Raw genomic sequence first — 25,754 nt, 5'->3', positions numbered from 1 at the left:
GGGCAAAGGACTCGGAAGACAACAGCTTCATTTTCTGGATTTTTCTGGGTCTCATCCAGATTCTTCAGGCGTCTGTGTGGAGAAGCTCAGTATTTTCAGCTGCTCAACCTGGAGCCTCCCTCTCAGGGTTCTTCCTGGGACCCTTTAGTCACACATTTTTATTTTAGTGTTTGTTTGTTTGCCAATGTGTTTTCAAAACTCCTTCCTGTTTCAGATGTTTGCATCATGCTAGAGGTAGGAGAGCTCACTTACAGCAAGAGGGGTCTCTGGATAAGGTCTATCTATCCCTGATCTCACTGGGGTTGTTTTTGTTGTTTTTGTTGTTTGTGGGACCTGGTCTCACTGTGCAGCCTTCTGTCCTGGAACTTGCTGTGTAGATGAGGCTGACTTCAAGTCACAGACTCTCTTGTCTCTGCCTCTTGATGCTGAGATCAGAAGCGTGATCCACCATGGCCAGAATGATGGATTATTTTTTTCATAGATAGAGCTCACAAGTTTAGGATTGTATTCTTGATCAGGTGAGAGCGTTCAGCAACAGAGTCCTTGCTTAGACTCCCCCAGTGAGGGGCTGGGGGCATGGCTCAGTGGTAGAGCCCCTGCCTAGAATCCACCAGTGAGGGGCTGGGGGCGTGGCTCAGTGGTGGAGCCCCTGCCTAGAATCCCCCAGTGAGGGGCTGGGGCGTGGCATTTGAAAGGTCCTGGGTTCAGTGCCAACATCTCAAAAAGAATTTGGCACTGGAAAGAGGGCTTAGTGGTTCAGAGCTCTGGGTATTCTTTTTTTTTTTTTAATTTTCTAGTTCAGTATGGGTTAACTCTGCGTATTCTCATAGAGGGTGCAGGTTGGGTTCCCAAAACCCTCATGTTTGCTCACAACTGGCTGTAAGTCCAGTTCCAGGATCTTATGCCCTCTTCTAGCCTCTAAAGGCAATGCATGAAAAGTAAATCTTTAAAGAAAAAGAACTGGGGCTGGAGAGATGGCTCAGAGGTTAAGAGCATTGACTGCTCTTCCAGAGGTCCTGAGTTCAATTCCCAGCAACCACATGGTGGCTCACAACCATCCCTTATGAGATCTGGTGGCCTCTTCTGGTCTGCAAGCATACATGCAGACAGAACACTGTATACATAATAAATAAATCTTTAAAAAAATAAATAAATAAGAAAAAGAAAAGGAACTCTTCCGTGATTTCTGCTGGTGTTAGGTAGGTTGCAGTTTAAAGTCTGAGTTTTAGGAACAGAGTAACTCTGTAGCTGTGGAAGGGAGATTAGTATCTTGTAATGTAAATTGCAGAGGTAAACATTACAATATCCAAAAAATACTAAAATTAAATAATTGGGCTCAACAATATATTGTTGGTGAAAGAGAAATGAACGGATGAACTAGCAGACAGGGTGATAGAGACTACTCAATCCAAACCAAGACAAAACGGACTGAAAAGGGATCGCCAGATCACAGGCGTAGTGGCGCACGCCTTTAATCCCAGCACTCGGGAGGCGAGGCAGGTGGATCTCTGTGAGTTTGAGACCAGCCTGTTCTCCAGAGCGAGTGCCAGGACAGCCTCCAAAGTCACAGAGAAACCCTGTCTTGGAAAAATAAATAAGTAAGTAAATAAATAAATAAATAAATAATAAAAGAATAATAATAAAAAAAGTCTGAGGGGCTGGTGAGAGGTCCCCGCAGGTAAAGCGCACGCTGTGTAAACCTGCTGGCTGAGTGAAGTCCAGGAGTCCACGCTGCAAAGCTGTCCTCATCATCTCCATGAGCTCGTTCCCACCCCAGCAAAACACACTCAGATAAAATGGTGAGGGAAGCCAGGTGTGATGGATCCCACTTGTAACCCCAGTACACGGCAGGCTAAGGCAGGAGTGGATTCAGGGGTAGCCTGGGAGCTCAGAGCCAACTCCTCCCAGCACCAGTCAGAGAATGTCTGTCTGCCCAGAGGTCTTCTGGGGGGACACACCCATCAGCAGTCACCCTCAGGCAGCCAGCCATGCTCCCACTGTGGAGTTTGAAATGGCCACGGATGCAATGCCAGCCTCTGTCCTGTGGTGCTGCAAAACAGTCCCGCCCACCTGGGATCCTGAGGGAGAAATGCCCTCCTGTGCAAGCAGTAGCAGGCTGCCAGGCTGTCTCGGGATCTTTTGGTCCCATTCTGACACTCCCAAGACGGCCAATAAAGTTTACTTTGAACCAGAGGATGGAGCTAGCCACTAGCTGATCAAAATTAGCCAGAGAGGTTTTGGAGGACCAAGGACCCATAGAGATACATGGGAAGTAATAGGATGAGGCTTAGAAGATCCTTGACTCTTTTTGGATTGAGGAAGGAATGAGAGAGGAGATCACTGGTCATTTCTCTGCCACTTGTCTGACCATTCCACGTCTTGCCCTGATATCTGGCTCCAGAGTTTTGATCGATAAAGGATAATTAAATAAACACTTGATCTGTTGTTAGCTTGCATGGCCCGAGATCATGAGACAACCACTTGCTGCTGGCTTTGTAGCCACCCAGAGTTGCCATGCAGCCGCAGCCGCCCTTGGCGAGACTGTGTACCACCAACATTCCGCATGGCCATGCAGAGCAGCAACAGCTAGCCTCACACAAGGCTGTTGTCATCGTGAGACACCTGCGAATTCTTTTAATAATTGTTTTTATCAAGCTATACATTTTTCTCCACTCAACTCCCCTTCCCTCCTCCCCATGCCCCCCAAATTTATTCAAGAGATGTTATCTTTTTCCCTTTCCTAGGTGGATCCATGTATGTCCCTCTTAGGGTCCTCTTTGTTACCTAGGTTCTCTGGGGTTGTGGTCTGTAGGCTGGTTATCCTTTGCTTTATGTCTAATATCCCCGTATGCGTGAGTACATATTGTATTTGTCTTTCTGGGTCTGGGTTACCTCACTCAGGATGGCTTTTTCAAGTTCTGTCCATTTGCCTGCAAATTTCAAGATGTCATTGTTTTGTTTTGTTTTTAACCACTGAGTAGGACTCCATTGTGTAAACATAGTACATTTTCCTTATCCATTCTTTGTTTGAGAAACTTCTAGGTTGTACCCAGGTTCTGGCTATTTCACATAATGCTGCCATGAACATAGCTGAGCAAATGTCCTTGTGGTGTGAGTGTGCATCCTTTGGGTATATGCCCAAAAGTGGTATTGCAGGGTCTTGAGGTAGACTGATACTTAATTTTCTGAGAAACTGCCATACTGATTTCCAAAGTGGCTGTACAAGTTGGCACTCCCACCAGCAGTGGAGGAGTGTTCCCCTTACTCCACATCCTCTCCAGCATAAGCTGTCATCCGTGTTTTTGACCTTGCCATTCTGACAGGAGTTAGATGGTGTCTCAGAGCTGTTTTGATTTGCATTTCTCTAATGACTAAGGATGCTGAGTATTTTCTTAAGTGTCTTTCAGCCATTTGAGATTCCTCTGTTGAGAGTTCTCTGTTTAGATCTGTACCCCATTTTTTAATTGGATTATTTGGTTTTTTGGTGTCTAGTTTCTTGAGTTCTTTGTAAATTTTGGAGATCAGCCCTCTGTCAGATGTGGGGTTGCTGAAGATCTTTTCACATTCTGTAGAGAGCCGTTTGTCTTATTAACCATGTTTTTGCTTTACAGAAGCTTCTCAGTTCCAGGAGGTCCCGTTTATTAATTCTTTTTCTCAGTGTCTGTGCTACGGGTGTTATATTTAGGAAGCAGTCTCTTCTGCCAATGCATTCAAGGCTATTTCCCACTTTCCCTGCTATGAGGTTCAATGTGGTTGGTTTTACATTGAGGCCTTTGATCCATTTAGACTTGAGTTTTGTGCTTGGAAATAGATAAGGATCTACCTGCAGTCTTCTACATATCAGTGTCTAGTTATGCCATTTGTTGAAGATGCTCTCTTTTCCTATTTTATCATTTTAGTTTCTTTGTCAAACAATCAGATGTTCATAGATGTGTGGGTCTTCAGTCCAATTCCACTGGACTTCCAGGAATTCTTAAGCGGGGAATTAGTGTTTTTTTTAAAAGAGTTTTACCCATGTTAAGAATGGGGAACAATAGCCGGGCATTGGTGGCTCACGCCTTTAATCCCAGCACTGGGGAGGCAGAGGCAGGTGGGACTATGCGAGTTCAAGGCCAGCCTGGTCTACAGAGTAAGTTGGACAGCCTCCAAAACAATACAGAGAAACCCTGTCTTGAAAAACAAAAACAAAACAAAAAAGAGTGGGGAACAACGTTATGCTGCAGAGAGTTCGGTCTCTGTATGGTTCCACAATGGATGCTTTGAAAATGGAAAGTTAAGTGAAGGGTTAATCAATTTAGCTAATATTGACATAATATTGATTATAATCATTAGTTTGGTAATTCATGTTTTATCCTTTAAAAAGTGGGTTGATATTGGTGCCAAATATGAAAAGCTGACTAATAAAAAGATACAATGGTTAGAAAGACCTACTGATGAAATTAAGAAAAATATTCACACATAGACAGAGGAGTTTAGAGCAAAACTTACAGCACCACTGCATCATAAAACTGAAAAGGAATATCCCAAAATTATTTAAAAAATCAATCTTGGGCTGGAGAGACGGCTCAAAGGTTAAGAGCACTGACTGCTCTTCCAGAGGTCCTGAGTTCAATTCCCAGCAACCACACGGTGGCTCACAACCATCCGTTATGAGATCTGGTGCCCTCTGCTGGTGTGCAGATAGACATGGAAGCAGAATGTTGTATACATAATAAATAAATAAAATCTTAAAAAAAAAAAAAGGCCATGGGTAAAGCGGCGGTGACTCAGTCCAGCTTAGGTTGATCCCCCTGCAGCTGGAAAGGCTAAAGAATCATCCTTAGAGTGCCTCCCTGTCTTCTTTCCCCCGAACCATGCGAACCCACACCTGATACTGAAGGAACCGGCTTCCCTTTTGGCAGCCATAACAGCCGAACACGTGCTTGCCATAAACCTGCCTTGGTCACATAGAGGTCAGATGCCTGTCTCGTGACAAGGAGCCAATCGGAAGTTAGCTGGTGGCGCTATGCTTTACAACCCTGGGTGTGCTTTACGGACAAGCGCACAGCAATGACGTAGAGAGCATAGCAACCACCCTGGGAGGGCCTATGAGCCATAGCAACCAGTTGACCAATCAACACAGGGCAAGCCCTCCAAGCCTGGAAGCACACCAATCGTGAGCCTGTGCGTAAGCCTGTGTGTACCCCTAGACACTCCCCTTATGCTGCCCTATAAGATCTTTTGGGAGCCCGTAGGAGCCGTCTTTCCTAGCCGTCCGCCATGGCGGGTGGGTGAAAGACCCGAGCTAACATGGGGTTAGTTTGTTAAATTACAATAAAGCCTCATGCAGTTTGCAGCAAGCTCTCGAATCTGCCTGGTGATTGGGGTGACCGCGAACGTGGCCTGGGACCCTGAATACTTGAGTTTTCGGGGGTCTAACAATACAACATTTGTCACAGCAACTCGTGCTTGAAGAAGGATGGAGGATCCGAACTCCCTGAGGAATGGAGGAAAGTTCACTCTCAGGGCAGGAGGACTACAGGACCAGCGGGGTCACGGGGAATTTAAACTCCCCATCTCAGGAGTAAAATTATGTACAGTTGTTAAATGCTTGCTAGAAGAAATAGCATACAGCTTTTACATACTGAAGATAGTGTAAGACCCGCCCCCCCCCGAAAGCTCAGGCCTCCAGGATCTCAGCCCAGGACCGAGGCCACCCCAATCACCAGGCTGAGTCGAAAGCTTGATGCAAACTGCAGGAGGCTTTATTGTTGTTTAACAAGCTAACCCCATGTTAGCTCGGGTCTTTCATCCACCCGCCTAGGCGGATGGCTAGAAAAGACAGCTCCTAGGGGCAGCCGAGAGATCTTGTAGGATAGCGTAAGGGATACGCACAGGCTCAGGATTGGTGTGCCTCCAGGCTTAGAGGGCTTGCCCTGTGTTGATTGGTCAGCTGGTTGTTATGGCCCATAGGCACTCCCTGGGTGGTTGCTATGCTCTGCACGTTATTGCTGTGCACTTGTCCATAAAGCACATCCAGAACCATAAAGCATAGTGCCACCAGTTAACTTCTGATTGGTTCCTTGCCATGAGGCAGGCATCTGACCTCTTAGTGACTAAGGCAAGGTCAGAAAAGCACGTGTTCAGCTGTTATGGCTGCCAAAATGGGTAGCTGGTCCCTTCAATAGAAATTGAATGGTCCTGAGACAAAGAATAGATCAAGGAAAAAAGAAACTTCCCAGTGGAGAAAACAGAAGGAAAGAAAATAAAAAAATAAAGGAAAAGAGGAAAGGAAAGGAAAGGAAAGGAAAGGAAAGGAAAGGAAAGGAAAGGAAATTTCTCAATGCAGAGGAGAAAAGTTTAATCACGAAAAAGGGAATTTCCCAGTAAAAAGGGGGAAATTATTGAATCAATGCCTAAAAGTTGAGTCCCATAAACGAAGAATAAAGGGAAGAACAAACCCTCTTCCCAGTAGAAACAGAGGAATTAAAAAGGCTCTTTCCTACATGAGAAATTGAGGACATCTAACACTCAAATCTCTCACTATCAATCACAAAGGATCAGCAGGTCTCTCTCTGCTGCAGCCTGAGCAAACGCCACAAGCCCAGCTCTTAGAGTTTTCTTGTCCATTTGCTTAACTTTGTTTAAATGTTTTTTGTTTTTCCCTCAGAGCGGGAATAACTCAATATTGAAGGTCCCTTCATGGGAAATGCTTTTTACTTTTCCCTAATAGTGGGAATTACTCATCATCAGTGGTCCCTTCATGGAAGAAAGAGAAAATCTTAAACAAGCCCAACGTCTAGTAAAAAAAAAAACAATTGCAATTAGGGCATAAAGTCCTAAGTCAATGCTCTTTAAATTTCCAGAAATACTAGTCCCTCATTGTATAGAGGATGTTCTCTTTTGATTGTCTAATTAATGTTTAAATAAATGTTTAATTTTCATAGTAAGTGAAATAAAAGACCAAAGCTCATGATTTTAAGCTATATTGTTGGGTATGCTCTTACCCAATATTACTAAGAATTTGGCTCTGCCCTTTAAGTTAGTATGTAATATCTGAAACAGATTGGGTAGTCACTAACGTAGAAACCCTTATAAATAATGTCTTACTGATAAAGAGCCTATGAAAATTATTTTCCCACAAAATAAAAACAGGTAGAATGTCGGACCTGATGTTAATAATCGAGACATTACATTGACATGTTACTTGGGATCTAAAAACAGGATCCTCTTTTTAAAAAAAAACGTTTATAAAAATACTCCATAGTCTTGCTTAACATTAAGTCTTGAAATCCTATAGTGTTTTTAATGCTTTTATAGATGGTTCCTGTGACTAAGACTATGCAGACAAAGCTGGTGATGAAGGTGCTCAACTGCTATTACTCCCAGATTTTAAAGGTGAAATAGCCGCAATACATAGGACAGGAGGTTTTGAAAGTACTAGGAAGAAAATATTTTGACTGTTACTAATGATAAGAGGCCAAAGATATAACTACAAGTAAATGGCATTGAAACTTCAAGCCTACTAGACACTAAAGCCAATGTATCTATAATTTTTCAAAAATCTTAAAATCCCAATTGGCCTTTACAAAAAAAAAAAAATTAGAGGCATTGTAACGTTATCTCAAGTAAAACAAAATGTGGAATGGATTAAATGCATAGGGTCAGAAGGACAAACAGGGATACTAAAGCCCTGTGTGGCTTCTATAGCCATGAATTTATGGGGGAGAGATTTCTCACAACAATGGTGAGCTCAAATTACGTGCAATGATTAGCTCTCACAACTGAATGTATTTTGGCAATTTTACCTTCCAACCAGTCATTCCCCTACAGGATTCATTATGCAGAGGGAGGATAATATCTTAGAATGGATTTCCCTAGCTCACAAACAGAATAAAAAGTTAAAAACCTGCATAAAGAAGATCTCTGAATTAATTATAAAGGGAAGAATAAGACGTCATCAATTGTCAGGTACGGCTCTAGCTGAAGTTGTGCAATTGTCGCAAGGAGCTTGTGGTAATTTCTTAGGAGAAATTAAAACAAATATCCAAGAAGTAAGTAACTTCAGTTTATAAAAAGAACTGAATGGATTCTTCCCCACATAATGAAAATAGCATGTATTACATTTTACACTGGTGCAAATAAATTAAAGATGGCTGGTTATAAAGCAGGAAACATCAAAAAAGTAATTCAAAGTCCATATGGTTCAGTTCAAAAATCAGAGTTATATGCCATTCTGATGGATTTATTAGACTTTAATGAATCTCTTAGTATAATTACTGATTTTCAATATGCAGAAAGGGTTGTATTGCTTATAGAAGCTGCTGAACTTGCTGGGTGGTGGTGGCCCACGCCTTTTATCCCAGCACTCCAAAGGCAGAGGCAGGTGGATCTCTAAGAATCTGAGACCAGCCTGGTCTACAGAGTGAGTTCCAGGGCAGCCTCCAAAGCGACATAGAGAAACCCTGTCTCGATAAACCAGCCAACCAAACAACCAAACAAAAAAAACCCTGCTGAACGTATTCCTGATAATTCAGAATTAACTTTATTATTTGTACAACTACAATAAGAAATCTGGGATAGAAATTAGCCACTATGCATCATTCATATTCAGTTCCAAATTGGGTTGCCTGGGCCATTAGCAAAAGGAAATGAAAAAATTGATTAATTACTGATAGGAAATGTGTTAGGGGCTAAAGGAAAAAAAATTCCCATTACTTGACAAGCTAAGAAGAGCATTAAAAAAATCTTGTTATTTGTATAATCAAGTTCTTTTACCTGCAGGAACAAATCCTAAAGGTACACAAAGAAATACAATTTGGAAAATTGATGTATTTCATTTAACAAAACTTGGAGAATGAAAATAAGTTCATCATATCATTGACACTTATTCTGGGTTCCAAGGTGCTTCTGCCTTAAGTTCTGAAAGGGCAGATTCCATAATTGCACATTTATTAGAAACAACGGCTGTAATGGGCATACCATCACAAATTAAGACTCATAATGCCCCAGCTTATGTTTCCAGTAACATGAAACCATTTTTTGCACGTTACAACATAAAACTCATTACAGGGATACCAAACAATCCTACAGGACAAGCAATTGTTGAGAGATCTAATCTCACTCTAAAGCTGCTTGCTAAACAGAAGGGGTATACGAGGACCCCAGGGATAGATTGCTTAAATTTAAATGCTAATGAAAGGCAGACAACAGCTGCTGAAAGGCACTGGACCATAGAAAAAAACTGCCGAGTTAAATCAGCCACAGCATTACAAGAATGCCTTGACATCAGCATGGGAAATGGGGGAAAGTGTTAAGATGGGGCTGAAGGCATGCTTATGTTTATACAGGAGACAAGAAGTTATTTATGGGGCTGGAGAGATGGCTTGGTGGTTAAGAACACTGAATGTTCCACCAGAGGTCCTGAGTTCAATTCCCGGCAACCACATGGTGGCTCACAACCATCTGTTATGAGAGCTGGTGCCCTCTGCTGGCATGCAGGCAGAAGACTGTATACGTAATAAATAAATAATTTTTTAAAAAAAGAAGTTATTTATGGCTTCCATAAAAATTGATTTAAAAAACCCCAAAACTCTGATATGAGCTAGAGGAGTCTCTTGGATGCTTTGTCTACTGAGATGAAAGGCATGCCTCTGGGAAAGAAAAGATACATAAGGCCGTTGGAGCAGATCCTTCCACCTGGGACAAATTAAGAATTTGTGTGACAAAGGGGGGGGTGATAGTTCCAATGACTCGGACACCTCTAAATGCTACAAATCTGTTCCTTGCAATGCTATCTGTGGTCGCCATACAGGTAACAGGGGCAAACTTTACATATTGGGCTTTTATCTCCAATCCTCCAATTCACCTAGCAGTAAGTTGGGGAGCTGTAGATATTCCCGTAGTGGTTAATGAATCTTCTTGGCTACCTGGTCCTCATGACAACCGACTGCGGTGGTATCTTGCTTGCACAAATAAAGCTTGTCTGAAGATCAGAGGATGGAGCATGCCACTGGCTAACCACAGAGGTCTGGAGGTCTATACAGACAGGAAGTGAGCTGGCTGGGCGGAGACAGGAAGTGAGCTGGCTGGGCGGAGACAGGAAGTGAGCTGGCTGGGCGGAGACAGGAAGTGGGCAGAGAAAGAATATAAGCAGGAAGAAATAGGAACTCACTCTCTTTTCTACTGGAAGCTAATGAGGTAAAGGTGGCTTTGGTTTGCTGCTTCTCTCTGATCTCAGCATTTTCCTCCACATCTGACTCCAGGTTTTTATTATTTAGATCAATTAAGAACTCTGTTTACAACCGAGGTCCTACTCAGCCAATGGAGGAGGGCAAGGAGGCTAAAATGTATACTGTAAGAGTACAAGAAATTCCTATTTGTATGGGAACTGGAATTCATCGCCTAAATGTAACCTTTCAAGTATGGCTGTCTGTAGTTAACACTACCCAAGATTATCAGAGTAAGTTTTATATGCTGCGTGCATCTGGTTTTAAAGGACAGGAGATTAACACCACTGGTTCTGTACATCTGCTGTCTTATGAGACGTTGGTCACCAACAAGGAATCTGACTGGCTGCATTGGCAATCATGAAAAGGAGAGAAACCTAGAGTACTAATTGATGTCTCCCAAGGAGACGTCATAGACGGAGCCCTTATGGCTTCCCTGGAGGAAAATATTGTGAAAATTGGCAAGTGCCTTCCACCCTCTTACGGAGTGGGAAGGAAAGGTAAACATGAAGGATGATGAATGTACTCTGTCTTTTAGACTAACACAAAGTCATCCTTCTAGGGCAATGTGTGCCACTACCTTACTTGCTACTAAAGGGCTTGTACAACGTCACACTAATAATTACAGCATCGCTTGTGAACGCTGTACCCTTCATACCTCCGTTAATTCTAGTCTGTCTGTCTTTAAACTTAACCTCTGAGGGCTGGAGAGATGGCTCAGCGGTTAAGAGCACTGACTGTTTTTCCAGAGGTCCTGAGTTCAATTCCCAGCAACATCATGGTGGCTCACAACCACCTTGAATGAGATCAGGTGTCCCCTGCTGGCGTGCAAGCTGAAGACTGTATACGTAATAAATAAATAAAATCTTAAAAAAAAACTTAACCTCTGAAATTTATTCATCCTTGAGCAAGGCCAGCAGTATAGATACCAGTGAAGCCGTCGAGGCCCTGGTATGACTCTCCTGTGATGCTCCTGGTACAGAAGCTCGCTTAAAGAATATTAAGAACACATTGAGTGGTTGAACTGATTATCGCATCACCTGCTACTGCTGCAAGAGCCAGAGTGGCCCTTCATAAAGAAATTCAAACTGCTGGGTTTGTTAGAGACTGCCATACACATCCTACAGAACTCTGGGCTCAACAATGTCAAATAGATAACGAGATAGTTAATGAAATAGCCAATCTGAGACAAGCTGTTATTCTATTGGGAGACCAACTGCAAATTGTGGGGGGCTTGTTCTTTTGCCAAGACAAATAACAGGATGTTGGGCCAAAGGTGTGGTTACTAGATGTTTTGAGAATTACGGAGGTGATTGTGCTTGTTTCTTAAACTATGGTAAGGAAGTCTTTGACGCGTCCTGTTTTCTAGTTCTGGATTACAGCCCGGGCCTTGCACCACTGGCATCAAAAAACGCACGAGCTCTTGCACCTGGGGTTTTTTCCACTGTGCCGTAGGTCTGTATATAAGGCTAACCCTAACCCTGCAAAAAAGAGAGACACATACCCATTCTCCTAGTACAAACAACCGGACGTCTCTGCTTTTAATTAAATCTCCAGGCTTTCGCCCGAGAAAAGGCGTTATTTGCTGTAAGGCTGCATAATTTTCAGCCCAGTTATAACATATACAAAAGGGGGATATGTTAGGGGTATGAAGGGTACAGATCCCTGCAGCTGGCTTGATTCTGGGGTGTTAGCACCTGGCTTTGATCTGCCTTTTGTGACTGCTACTTTTTGTCTCGGATACCTCCTGTTTGAAGTGTGTACATCTTATCTGAGCAGTTCCTAAAGGTTCAAAGCCTATACAAAACTTGGTTCCTTGAGGCGAAATGTCTCTTAACTGAAACTTTGCATTGGCTTTGTTTCTTTGGGAAGTTTAGATAAGAGGTTTTGTTATATGGACATTGACATGCTTAAGGTGTGAACTGTGTAACAATAAAAAGGCCCTTGGCAAATTGTTTGATTTTTACTCTAGCTCCATGTTAGAACACCAAAATATTGTTGGTTGATATTACTCTTTAACTCTTTTCGGGGGCCCACCACCCAGCTCCTAAATAAATCATACACGTGGAGGCTTAGTCTTAACTTATAAATGCCCAGCCTTAGGTTGGCTTGATTCTTGCCATCGTTTCTTCACTTAATTATCCTGACTACCTTTTGCCTCTGGGCTTTTACCTTTCTCTCTTTTTTTTTGTCCATCTTACTTTCACTCTTACTCTGTAGCTGGGTCCTGATGTCCTCCTCTTTTTGTTCTCTCTTGCTCCTCCTTCTCCTCCCCCAGATTTCTCTATTTATTCTCTCTGCCCACTCGTCGCACCGTCCTTTTTCCTGCCTGGCTATTGCCGTTGAGCTCTTTGTTAGACCACCAGGTGTTTTAGACAGGGAATCACAGCGCCACAGAGTTAAACAAATGCAGCATAAATAAAAAGCAATACACCTTTAATACAAATGCTCCACAGAGTTAAACAAATGTTCCACGGTACAAACAAAAGGAACACACTGTAAAATAACATGCTACAACACGGAAGCGGCAGTGAGTCAGCCAGCCATGGGCCGATCCCCTCGTAGCTGGAAAGGCTGAAGAGCCATCCTTAGAGCGCCTCTCTGTCTTCTTTCCATGGACCCGAGGGAACCCACACCCGGCACAACAGGGAGGTTCAGAACAAAGGTGCCCAGCCAGACTACTCGATTAAAATCGGGATGCACTATATAGGACCAGTTGGGACAACTGGTGACATTTAAATAAGCTGTTTAAGTTGTACACTGTTGTGCATCAATACCAGACTTGGTTGAATATTATATTATAGCTGCTTAGGGGAAACACACTTTTAAAGTCTTTGACGTAAGAGATAAGACATCTGAAAAGTTGTGTACGGAGGTGTCAGTGTTTGAGTGTGCGCAGATGAATTTGGAGGGAATGATGACTCAAATAATTTAACAACTGTTGAATCTGGATTAAGGGTATAAAACTATATAATTTTTTTTAGGTTGTCTAAAAATTCTAGGTTTCTAAAAAGTTTAATACTGTACATATACCATTAAAATCTCACTAGAGGAAACTAAACCTTCATTATCTGTATCTTTTAAAAATGATTTATCTTTAACCCGAGCATGCACGCGTGTGCGTGCACGTGCCAGCACGCCTGAGGCCAGAAGCATTGTGACCTCGGGAGCTGGAGTAACTGCTGGTTGTGAGCCACCAGCTGTGGGTGCAGGTGGCAAACTCTGAAAGAGGAGCCCACACACCCCCACATCTGTAGCTTCTGTGTGTGGGTGTGCTGTATGCTGCGTTTTGCATACACGGACAGGTATGTCACACTGCCCCTGCTGCCTAGAGACGTGGTCTGTCAGAAAGACCCAACAATCCCATCTCACTTCCCACAACTCCAGGGTTCCAGACCTACATGGCCACACCCAGCTTTTTACATGGGTATTGGGGATTCAAACTCAGATCCCCATGCTTGTCCCGCAAGCTTTTACCCACTGAGCCACCTTTTCCAGCCCCGCTTTTTTGTCTAAAAACACACATCTAGCTTTCACATTTTATGGTTTTCCAGGTTAAAATATTTTGAGCAACTTTCAGCGGTCACAGCTAATGCTGCCTCTTCTCTCTTGATGCTTGCAGAATGCCGCTGGACTGCAAAGAAGAAAGTTCCAGCTTTAAAGCCAACCAACTATAAAACAACGATGCAATGAACATCTCCTTCAATACAGTTATAGCTGACACCAATTTAACCTTTGATGATCAGAGATGCATTGTACAGCCTATTTCACTGCGTGAAAAAAAAAAAAAACCCACAGGCTAAGTCCGTGGCTACAGGAAATTTTTAGTCGGAAATTTAATTTTCCACACCTTTAGGCTTGAGTGAAACTAACGCCCACTTTCAAGTACAGAGAGCGAAGTCAGCATTTGGCAAGTATTGGTTCAGCTGGTACCTCTTCTCTTGGCACACGGTCCACTGAAAGACGATCGCTGATATTCAGTCTTGTCACGAGGGCCACCGCCTGTGTTTCTTCCTTTAAAAATGAGTCCTAGGTGTTAATAACTCTGGTATATTATAGTTTTAAGGAGTGTTGGATCTCGAGTCAGTAGAAGCCTGTTCCTACGTGTGATGGATTTTATAGGGACTAGCTCTGGGATGGACTCTTGGAAAACTTGAAGATGGACAACCCCACGAAATAAAAGCGTGCTTTGGAGCCAGGGCTGGCCACAAACCCGTCATCTTCTAGCCAGGGCCTCCCGAACGCCGGGTGCACGCTCACGGGCCGTCACGCCCACTCTGCTGCTGCTGCTTTCTTTGGGTATGGATTTTCTTATGGGTCCGAAGGCGGGAGCAATAATCGAAGCCCTTCCCGCACACGTCGCATTTGTGCGGTTTCTCTCCAGTGTGAAGGCACTCGTGGATCTGAAGGCGGGAGCTCTGCTTGAAGCCCTTGCCACAGATGTCACACTTGAAGAGCTTCTCCCGGGCGTGCATACCCAGATGGAGCCGGAGCTTCGAGGGGAACCGGAAGGCCTTGCCGCACTCCTCGCATTTGTGGGGCCTCTCCCCGGGGTGCGCCACGCCCTGGTGGTCGTGGAGCTCGGTGCTGCTGTCGAAGCACTTGCCGCAGTCCTGGCATCTGTGGCCCCTGTCCCCGGCGTGGCTCCTCTGGTGGTAGGCGAACTGCGAGCTGTAGATGAAGCCCTTCCCGCACACGCCGCACTTGTAGGGCTTCATCCCCGTGTGCACTCTGTGATGGTAGTGGAGGGCCGACGAGCGGCTGAAGCTCTTGCCGCACTTGTCGCACCTGTAGGGCTTCTCCCCGGTGTGCAGCCTCTGGTGCGCCTGGAGGCGCGAGCGCTGGCTGAAGCCCTTGCCGCACTGCTCACACTTGAAGAGCTTCTCTTTCATGTGCACGCTCAGGTGCACGCGCAGGTTGGAGGGGAGGCTGAAGGCCTTCCCGCACTCCTCGCACGCGTGCGGCTTCTCGCCCGTGTGCATGCGCCGGTGGTGGCGGAGGTCCATGCCCCTGCCGAAGCACTTGCCGCACTCGGGGCACTTGTAGGGCTTCTCCCCGGTGTGCACTCTCTGGTGCGAGTGGAGGCCGAAGGGCCGGCTGAAGCCCTTGCCGCAGATGTCGCACGTGTGGGGCTTCCCGCCGGCGGCGGCGGCGGCGGCGTGGGCCTGCCGGTGGGCCTGGTAGTCGGCGGGCTGGCTGAAGCTCTGGCCACACTTCTTGCACTTGTAGCGTTTCCATTCCGAGAGCACCCTCTGCTGGAGGTCCGCTTTCGGGGGGAAGGCGTTGGCCCACGGCTGGCTCGGGGGCAGCGTCTCCCGGGCGTGGATCAGGAGGTGCCGGTTGATGTTGGAAACGTAACAGAACTCCTTGCCGCACACCCCGCACCGGTAGGGCTTCTCCCCCGTGTGCACCCTGTGGTGCACGCGCAGCTTCGAGGGCTGGCTGTAGCGTTTCCCGCACGTCTCGCACTTGTAAGGTTTCTCTCCCTTGTGGCTTCTGCGCTGAGCGTTGACACCCCTGCCGCCGCCGCCGCCGCCGCCGCTGCCGAGTCGCTGGCCAGAGCTGTCGCATCTGTAGGCCTTTCCCTCGGTGCCACTGGGCTGGCGGGAGCTTAGGGGGCTCTTGTTGAAGTGGTCACTAGACTGGTGGCGTTTCTCGGGTGGCTCGCCCTGGTGTGCGCGCTGGCTTGGCGCGGCCGTCTGGCGAGCGGCAAGCCCCGAGCCACGCTCATCCGGATCAACGGCGGCGTCATCACTAGCTCGCCTGTCACTGTCATCGCTTCCACGGGCTTTCTTCTGTTCTTTGTCGGTCTTCCGCTGCCCGCGCGGTGACGATTTCCTCGCCGCCGCGTCCAGCGCGGTGCACCGGGCACGTTTCGCACAGGCTGGCTTATCTCCGCCCGGGTTCTGGGGATGGCGTGGGCACCTGTTCTGGCAAGAGTCCCGAGACCGTGAGGTTGAGACGTCTTCATGCCCAAGGCAGCTGGAGCCACCTCCCTTGTGGTTCTTTGCCTTGCCCCCGCTGTCGGAAGCCAGGCTGGGATCACCTTGCAGCGGCTGAGCATGCGTCTTCTGACGACACCTGCTTGACTTCTGGGCAACCTGTTTCCAGATGTGCCAGCAACACAGCTCTTCCTGGGCGAGGGGTTTTAGCGCCGTCCTCCTAAGAGTTGCCGCCTCACGTTGATCCCTGCCGCCTGTAAAGAGAGCGGTCGTGAGAGATGAGGGCAGGTTATGGAGAACTCCATACCAAGGGCACGGGTGAGACCGAATCAAACCAGAGCAAAGGTTATCTTGTTCTTGCAACATCACTTGTCATTTCCTCACGTTTCCATGGAGGTGGAGGCCAGGGTGGGATCAAAAGGCTCCTGACTCCTAAGTGTCGGGCGTGACCCACTTACAGACATCCGTCCCTTGTGTAACATGAGGGTACAGGGGCTGGAGAAATGGTTCAGCAGTTAAAAGGACTCGCTGATCTTCCAGAGGACTTGAGTTTGGATCCCAGTACCCACAGTAAGGGACTTACAGCTCCCTGTAACTCCGCCTGAGGGACTCTAACTCCACGGGGACCATATACACGTGGCGGCATCATATAAACACAAACATTTTTTAACATTTAAAAAACAAAACAAAACAAAGCCAGGCATTGGTGGCGCACGCCTTTAATCCCAGCACTAGGGAGGCAGAGGCAGGTGGATCTCTGAGAGTTTGAGACCAGCCTGGTCTACAAGAACTAGTTCCAGGACAGGCTCTAAAGCTACACAGAGAAACCCTGTCTCGAAAAACAAAACAAAACAAAACAAAACCACAATCCCTATGGGCACAAAGACCATCTGTGCACCCATGCTCTAACATAACGACACCAATTAATAGCAATTCACCCCTTTTCCTTAGTAGTTATGCAAATGGGGTTCTATCAAATTTCAGTTAGAAAAGCTTCAGACTGTGTTAGGCCAGTGGGTAGGAGTAACAACGTGGGAGACTGGTGGCATGCGTCCTCCCAGGGTACCTACTTCTCCGGGCTTCTGTTTCCTTTAGCCAAAGCCTTTCTTCTGCTTCCAGTAGGGACACCATATCTGCTTTGGGGGGAAGGCACCCTAAGGAGAGACAGACACATATATTTAAGTTGAGCACAAAATGAAAACACGCTTGCATCTAAATTTTACACAATCCTCAGCGCCTGTGACGTGAATTTTAGAAATGTTGATGATCTTATATTGTAGTGAGAAGCTGAGGGCTGGGCAGACAGCTCCACGGCTAACAGCCCTTGTTCCGTGACCATCAGGACTGAGATTAGATCCCAGCACCCACGGGAGCAGGCCAGGCACAGTCTCCTGATGGCACATAATGTCTCTGGTGTTTGGGGGTAGACAGGGTGATCACTGGGGTTTGCTGGCTGCCAGCCACAGGTTTGGGAGGGACCCTGCCTCAAAGAAATAAGGCAGAGGGTGACAAAGGATGAGGCCTGATGAGCTCCATGTGCACACAGTACACACAGGCACCCATACACAAAGATTTGAAAGAAACTTGAAAAGTAAGTTAAAAAGAAATCAAGGCCATGTCTGTGCATGGGTGACAGAATCGGTTTCATCGGATTTTAACCGTCTCTCATATGGAAACCATCAGGCTCTGCTGTGGCAGATGATCCATAACGGATTACGACATCCTATCCTCATCTACTCTATCGCAAAGAAAATACTGTGCCAGCTGGTGGTGACACACGCCTTTAATCCCAGCACTCGGGAGGCAGAGGCAGGCCGGTCTCTGAGTGAGCGAGCTCTAAGACAGCCAGGGCTACCCAGAGAAACCTTGTCTCTAAAGAAAACAGAAAATACTACTATACTGCACCAAGTTTGTTTGCTTACCTATTAATGGGTTACAGGCATAATTAGAAAGACAAAGTACAGGGCTGGGAGTGTGGCTCAGTGGTAGAGCCCCTGCCTGGAATCCTGCAGTGAGGGGCTGGGGGGTGTGGCTCAGTGGTAGAGCCCCTGCCTGGAATCCTGCAGTGAGGGGCTGGGGGGTGTGGCTCAGTGGTGGAGCCCCTGCCTGGAATCCCGCAGTGAGGGGCTGGGGTGTGGCTCAGTGGTAGAGCCCCTGCCTAGAATCCCCCAGTGAGGGGCTGGGGGCGTGGCTCAGTGGTAGAGCCCCTGCCTAGAATCCCCCAGTGAGGGACTGGGGGTGTGGCTCAGTGGTAGAGCCCCTGCCTAGAATCCCCCAGTGAGGGGTTGGGGGCGTGGCTCAGTGGTAGAGCCCCTGCCTAGAATCCCCCAGTGAGGGGCTGGGAGCGTGGCTCAGCAGCAGACTCCTGCCTAGTATACACAAAGCCCTAGATTCTAGTCTCAGCAAAATCCCAAGTACTTAAGTTTAGCTGCTCTTTTGCGGCTCATGTAAAACAGGGTTTCTCCCTGGCAGCATATGAATGGACACTCTGAATGGTAGATCATTCCGCCTTAGGAGCAGCCTTGTCCCTGGCTACTAACTACTAAATGTCAGTGGCACCCATCCCTGAATTGTGAGAAACACACCCGCTCTGCAATAATCCTTCCGTACGCTGTGACTATGTATTACTCTCATTGGTTAATAAAGAAGCTGCTTGGCCTATAGCAAGGCAGGATAAAGTTAGGCGGGACAATCAAACAGGACACCCGTCCTCACCCACGGCAATCAGGTTCTTGAAGGTCTCCAGCATCACGTCTTGGTACAGCTGCTTCTGCGTGGGGTCCAGCAGTCTCAGCTCTTCTCTTGTAAACACCAATGCCACATCCTTGAATGTCACTGCTTCCTGTGATGCCAAACACAAGTGACCTCAATCCAGGCCCCATGGAAGAGAACACGGTCACACTAGTGTTACAGAAGATTCGGGGGGGGGGGGAGGAGGGGATGTCCAAGCAGACTGCGCCAATGGTTGTTCCGCGTTCACACAAGCTTCCTAACAATACCCTAAACTCTGACTATACTCCCCTCTCCTCCCTCCCTCTCTCTTTTCTTTCTGGAGGATGAGGCAAGAAAGGGTCTCCTACAGTCCAGGTTGTACTCAAACTCAGAATCATAGAAGATAATCTTGAGCCGGGCGTTGTTGGTGCACGCCTTTAATCCCAGCACTCGGGAGGCAGAGGCAGGCGGATCTCTGTGAGTTCGAGGCCAGCCTGGTCTCCAGAGCGAGTGCCAGGATAGGCTCCAAAGCTACACAGAGAAACCCTGTCTCGAAAAACAAACAAACAAACAAAAAAAAAAACAAAAAAACAAAAAGACAACATAATCTTGAACCTCTGCTCCTCCTGGCTTTACTCCTACAGTGCTCAAATTCTGGCCATGCATGCCAAGCCTGATTTTTAATTTGGCCATGCACATTAGCCCTGGTTTATACAGTGCTAGAGTTCAAAGCCAGGGCTATAAGGACACTAAGCAAGTGCTCTACCCAGCCCCAGCCACCTGTACATCATAGTCCAAGTACCAGATTATTTTTGTCAGCAATTTTGTAAATCAGTAACAAATGCTAACACACACACACACACACACACACACACACACACACACACAACACCTAACTCATACTCAAAGATCTTGTTATTTTCTACCATCACGCCACACTCCCTAAAAAGACAAAATGGCATATAAAATTACTGAGAAATGCCTGACCTGAAATTCAGCCATCTTCTCCTGTGTCTTTGGAGGAAGGTCACCGTCCTGAGAAGGCATGACTAAGGAAAGACGAGGAAGCCATGAGACAAATGTCAGGGCTGCCATTGGCCCAGGTCAAGCACGGACCCCTTACTTCCGGACACACGCCACCACATCCAGCGCAAAAGAAATCAGAAGCACACACCGGACGTCAGCGACTAGCAGACCCCTTAGCTCATCTGGGGAGCAAACCTGTACAACCAGCTTCACCCTTCCTACCGTAGAGTTTCAGACTCTGGGAATGGCGGGGCATGAGAGCCAGTAAGACAACACACAGGCGATGGATGCGTGGGGGATGACAGTAAGAAAAAGGGGGAAAGCAGGACCCGAATGCCTGGCTCAGTTTCCGGAAGTATTATTTTGTGCTCTAACAAATAAAGCTTGCCTGGAGATCAGAGTGCAGAGCGAGCCGCCCCTAGGTAACCATAGAGGCCAGGCAGTGGTGGCTCACACCTTTAATCCTGGCACTTGGGACCCTCATGCCTTTAATCCCAGAACTAGGGAGGCAGAAACAGGAGGTGATAAGGCTGGACGGAGGTAAGAGTCAGCCTCTTTTTGGTCTGGGGATTTCGTAGCGGTAAGAACTCTGGTGTCTGGCTGCTCTGCTTCTCTGGTCTTTCAGCTTTCACCCTCTACTATCTGACTCCGGGTTTTTATTATTAAGACCAATTACAGCTGGGCAGTGGTGACGCAAGCCTTTAATCCCAGCACTCGGGAGGCGGAGGCAGGCGGATCTCTGTGAGTTCGAGGCCAGCCTGGTCTCCAGAGCCAGTGACAGGATAGGCTCCAAAGCTACACTGAGAAACCCTGTCTCGAAAAACCAAAAGAAAAAAAAAAGACCAATTAGAATTTGTGCTACATTACTTACTATCCTGCACAGGGAATGTTAGAAACCACAACCGTAATTTCTGCCTACCTCACAGGGTGCCACCAAGAACTAAATGAATAGATGGAAAGTTATAAGAATAGGGAATAGAAAAAGAAAATAGGGGAAAGAGACTTGACTCGATGGTTGCAAAGGACCTGGGTTCAATTCTCGGCACTCACATAGTAGTTTACAACCGTCTGCAATTCCAGTCCAAGGGATCCAACACCCTCTGTGGGCCTCTGTGGGTACCTCGAACTTAAGTAACGCACATAAAAAAATAAAATAAATGAACCTAAAATCATTTTAAAGACTAGGAAATCCCTTTTCTTAGAGAGAAAAAAAAAGATATTTTGCAGTACGAACTATTTATGCAAACACTGTGCTCCTATGAAAGTTACCTTTAATTTGTAAAAAGCCTAATTCTGACCTAAAATACCTTAGCTAAATATTTTTGCCCCATAGTAATATTTTATTGGCAATGGTATCTAAAAAGTGTCATTTTATTAGTTGAACAAAAATGAAGGAAATGGGTATGAACATGGAAAAAATGGATTACAAAAGGTTATGGAAAAACAGCATGCATCTATTTAGTATTTTTTGGTGTATTGTTTTGTTGGAGATGGGGTTCAGTATCCTGGAACTAGTTATGTAGACCAAGCAGGCCATGAAGCCATAGAGAGCCAAGCGCTTCTGCCCCAGCAGTGCTGTCACTAAAGGCTTTCGCCTTGTCCTTGGGCCACTTTAAAAAAAAAAAAAAAAAAAAAAGTTCAGGAAAGCATGGCTGTGGTTCTGAGAAGAGTCAGGCCCCTAAGACACAATTTAAACCAAGTAAGAACGAGACTGATTTGCCTCCCAGGCACAAGGCTGTTTAGACCCCACCGCCAGCTTAAAAAGTCATTGTCAAATTTTAAGTATGTTTGTGTTTTTCAGAATGAGAATACATGCCGACTCACTTTTATATTTTTGCTATGAATAACAACCCCCATTTATCAAGTGTGTACGCTATGAATGTGTATGGATATTTATGCATGCCTGTGTAGTGGGAATGTTGTAGTCACTGTATCTAGGGTAAACATTAGAACGTAATAGGTGAATCTCACCGGTGTTATGATAAATGGGGGGGGGCTAGCCTGGGAGACCTTGGGGGATTCATGGTGGGTGAGGGTAACCAAGGCGGAGGGACAAACATGCCAGGCAGACAGAGCTTAAGTGAGAAGTTTTATTAGAGGGGGAAGGGGGAAGGAGAGGAAAGAGAAAAGAGGTAAAGAGACAGAGAGACAGAGAGACAGAGAGGAGGGAGACAGGAAAAGTCCCGTCTGCCCCAGGGGAACAGCTGGAAAGAGACAAGCAGGCAAAGAGAGCTGGAGAAAGCCAGCATGAGTGGGCGGGGTCTGTCTTTGCACCTGAGAGCAGACTATGAAATGATGGAACCCTGGGATGACCAGGGTACTGACTGAATGCATTCTGCCAGGTGACAGTGGGCAGGCCAGCGTAATGCCTGAGGCCTTACAGCTGGATTCAGGGTAACAGTAGAATGAATTAGTGCTTGTTGGAGGTACTAAGACCTTGAGGAAATTATTGTAGAGCACGGTGATTGTTTTCTATGATTTAGAGAGCTGATTTTTCTGAGGAGGTTTTCCATGTTGCATGACCATAGTCACAAGACTATCCAGACACACTTGGAGCATATTGCATTATTGGGTGCTGCAAACAATAAGGACTAAAGGCTGCTGGGGTGTGTGTGATGACTGCCTTCAGAGAACGTACAGATCAAGGGGGCTTTGGAATGAGGGACTTGTACTACCCAAAAAACAACCTGTGTGTGACAATCATTAAATGCGCTTTTAAACAGCGGTACTGAGTTTCGATCCATCAGAGGCTGCACTTTCCTACTGCTAGAGCTTAAAATTACATTCTGGAGTGACTCTCCTTGGAACACAACACAGAACACCCATGCATGTGGAGGCCTGAAGCTGAAGCCAGGAATCAGCCTTCCTTTTCCATCTCATTCATTCACTGAGAGGAAGGGTCTCTCAATCAAACCCAGAGCCCACTGATAAGGGCAGTCTTGCTAGGCAGATTGCTCTACGGATCGCATCTCAGCTGCCTAAGGCTAAGCTCACCTGACATTTACATGTTGTTTCTGAGGGATTCAAACTCCGGTCTTGGATCGCTTTAATCTCCCCAGCCCTAGATATCAATTTTTATAAGAATGACGCAGACAACGTACATTCCAAACCAACTGACGACTAAATGGGACAAAACTGAGGCATGAAAGGCCAACAAGAGAAAGCAATGCAGGACCTGGTAAGTTAAAAGAAAAAAACCAACAACAACAAAAACATATATACATGTCTATAGAAAGAGATGTATGTAATATAGAAGGGGGTTATTTTCCTAATCTAAGAAGCTTTGCACTTGAACTCAAGCAATCCTAAATACAAATTAGCAAGTAGACTGAGCACATATATATATATATATATATATATATATATATATATATATATGAACGTATGTATATGTGTGTGTATCCAACCAACCGTATTCTTTCTAATTACACACTCAACGAGGTGTAGAGGCTCTCACCTGCAATCCCAGCACTTGGGAGGTGGAGGCGCAAGAATCAGGGTTTAAGAGGTCACCCTCGGCTGCACACTGAGCTTGAGGCCTCCCTGGGGCTACACAAGACCCTGCCTCGAAAAATGAAAAACTTAGGAGAGGCAGGAGAGATGCCTCGGGCGTTAAGAGCACTTGCAGATCTTCCAGATGACCAGAGTCCGGCTCCCGGCACCCACGTCAGCACCACAACTGCCTGGAACCCGTGCTCCGGGGATCTGCCGACCCCTACTCACCTCCTCAGGGACCGGGCACACGTGCTCGCCCACTGGCTCGCCCGCTCCCCCCCCCCATACACACGCGAGCTACAATAATACTAATAATAAAGCAAACAAACAAGTAGATGAATGCGATCGTGTTTGTGGTAGCCAATCTTCAGGGTCAAGGGACCCCGATGAAAGGGAAGGGGCACCCCAACCAGAAAGCGCCCTGGGCGCAGTACCTGGGGCGGCGACGGGAGTGGCCAGTCCCTCCTTCCTGCAGGTCCTGGGGGACGCCTGAGGGAAAGGGGGCCTGAGGGAGGTGAGGAGGGCAGGGCCGGGCCCACTGCTTATCCCTTTAAACTCTAAGCCGGCGGCTCCTGCCAACCTCCATCAATTGAGAAACCTGAAGATGCCGAGAGCAAAGGGGGGGGGTGAGAATTGCAATTCCGGCTTCGCACTTCCCGTCCCTCACTTCCGGTCTCCGGGAGCCACCGTCTGGCCCCCCTCCAAGAAAGACTTGAAAGGGGCAGAGGAGGATGCGAGATGGACCGGACTCCCCGGTGCCAGAGAGGATGGCGAGCTTGCGCTCCTGGCTTCTGAACTACATTTCCCAGAAGCCACCGGGAGAACGAGCTTCCCTCCCTGCCCGGAGACTTTTGGAATACATTTCCCAGAATTCCCCCCCACCGCAGGGAGGACCTTCCGGACTACAACTTCCGGCCACTTTTTAATCCGCCTCACAAAGGCACTCCCTGGACCGTTGGGATGAGTGTGGATCATTCTGTGAAATGTTATGTAGTTTGTATTGTTTTTTTTTTGGGGGGGGGTCAGTGGGACAAAATACCCGACAGGAAGGACTTTAGGAAAGTTTTTTGGCCCAGTTTTTTTTTTCAAGATTTTATCTATTATGTATACATTATTTTTATTATTTATTTATTATTATTTATACATTATCTATTATGTATACATATTATTTATCTATTATGTATACAACATTCTGCTTTCATGTGTATCTGCACACCAGAAGAGGGCACCAGATCTCATTACAGATGGTTGTGAGCCACCAGGTGGTTGCTGGGAATTGAACTCAGGACCTCTGGAAGAGCAGTCGGTGCTCTTAACCTCTGAGCCATCTCTCCAGCCCCTTGGCCCAGTTTTAAAGGGGCATCAGTTCACCACGGTGGTTCCAAAGGCGTGTTGGGAACAGATCTTCTGTCTTGGGCATCTGTAAATACCTTTACATCTGGCGGCTGGTTCCAGAAGCAGAGAAGGAAAGCTAGAACCAGAAGTGAAGGCATCCCCTGATGAAAGGTTCAGAGATTACTCTGGCCTGCCCCTGTTACCTGGTGGAGCAGGCAGTACCCTGGTCAGCCCAAGGTTCCATGGGAACTGAGTCTGCCCGCAGGTGCAGAGAACCCCTTTAAAAAGACAGATCCCTGCCCATTTACTCTCTCTGCTTCCTCGATGTTTCCTCTCTACTCTCTCTCTCACCTATGCGCTCTCTCTGTGGCGACCAGCCATGGTGGTCAGCCATTATCCCTGTTCCTTTCCTCTTCTTAGTCTCTCTACTCTGCCGGGCCTTATAATAAACTTATAGTCAACATGTCTCAGCATTTCTCTTTTCTTCTTTTTAAACAAAACAATAACACCTGAGGCCCCATTTCCAAAGTTTCAGTGACTTGGGGTTGAAGAGCCAAAACGCCACTTCAACCCTACCCCTTCCCCCAGCCTTAACTCCTAGAGACTATGTTGTAAGCAACAGGCCCAGGGTCAAAACCAAACACGAAGGAACCCCAACCCCCCAGCCTCCGAGATACTTGGATCCTGGGGACTGTTTGACTGCCAAAGAAACTCCTGTGGAGTCTCCATGAAATTCAATTCTGAAAAATATTGGTACAATAGGCCACCTGCAAGCCATAGGAACCACAGAATGTTCCATCCCAGAACCAACCTACGAGGAAAATGGGCACACGGGTATTACACGCCAAAAACATGACTTTGAAAAATTTCTTGATCCCCAAGTGTCAACCAATCAGAAGCCAATCCGTACCTGGAACTTTTGTCTTTAAAACCTAGCAGTAGACAAGGAACTTCACCCCCTCTGGAGGCAGCTAGTCAGATTGCTAGACGGGGTCCCTCCCGAGGTGTAGGATAAACAAGTTAATAAACCTTATGC

At 46.5% G+C, this 25,754-nt stretch overlaps 1 protein-coding gene across 3 annotated transcripts; it reads right to left on the bottom strand.

The window, feature by feature from the left end:
* Positions 1–13,985: 13,985 nt before the first annotated feature.
* LOC103164189 (zinc finger protein 227-like) lies at positions 13,986–24,157 on the bottom strand. 3 transcript variants are annotated; one of them, XM_027431143.2, is made up of 5 exons: positions 23,818–24,156; positions 19,850–19,911; positions 18,866–18,992; positions 17,221–17,304; positions 13,986–16,404 (listed from the first exon to the last, which is right to left on the bottom strand). In XM_027431143.2, the coding sequence occupies exons 2-5, from the start codon at positions 19,907–19,909 to the stop codon at positions 14,465–14,467; spliced, it is 2,211 nt and encodes a 736-aa protein (XP_027286944.1). In that variant the 5' UTR covers positions 19,910–19,911; positions 23,818–24,156; the 3' UTR covers positions 13,986–14,464. The 3 variants fall into 3 exon arrangements, with proteins under 3 accessions (XP_027286944.1, XP_027286945.1, XP_035305219.1); XM_027431144.2 differs by lacking the exon at positions 23,818–24,156 and adding an exon at positions 23,346–23,805; XM_035449328.1 differs by lacking the exon at positions 19,850–19,911 and having other exon boundaries at positions 23,818–24,157.
* Positions 24,158–25,754: the final 1,597 nt, after the last annotated feature.

This window comes from Cricetulus griseus, chromosome 9, assembly GCF_003668045.3.
Source record: "Cricetulus griseus strain 17A/GY chromosome 9, alternate assembly CriGri-PICRH-1.0, whole genome shotgun sequence".
In the NCBI taxonomy this organism is placed as follows: domain Eukaryota; kingdom Metazoa; phylum Chordata; class Mammalia; order Rodentia; family Cricetidae; genus Cricetulus; species Cricetulus griseus.
Note: the sequence above shows the minus strand (reverse complement) of the source record. Positions and strands in the feature narration are given on the sequence as shown.

Bases quoted from the DNA above. Each gene is read 5' to 3' on its own strand.
- LOC103164189 (XM_027431143.2), bottom strand. From the start codon at position 19,909: ATGCCTTCTCAGGACGGTGACCTTCCTCCAAAGACACAGGAGAAGATG. The intron at 18,993-19,849 runs GTCAGGCATTTC...TTGGCATCACAG, and splicing joins AGAAGATGGCTGAATTTCAG to GAAGCAGTGACATTCAAGGA. The intron at 17,305-18,865 runs GTGAGGACGGGT...GTCTCTCCTTAG, and splicing joins CAAGAACCTGATTGCCGTGG to GGTGCCTTCCCCCCAAAGCA.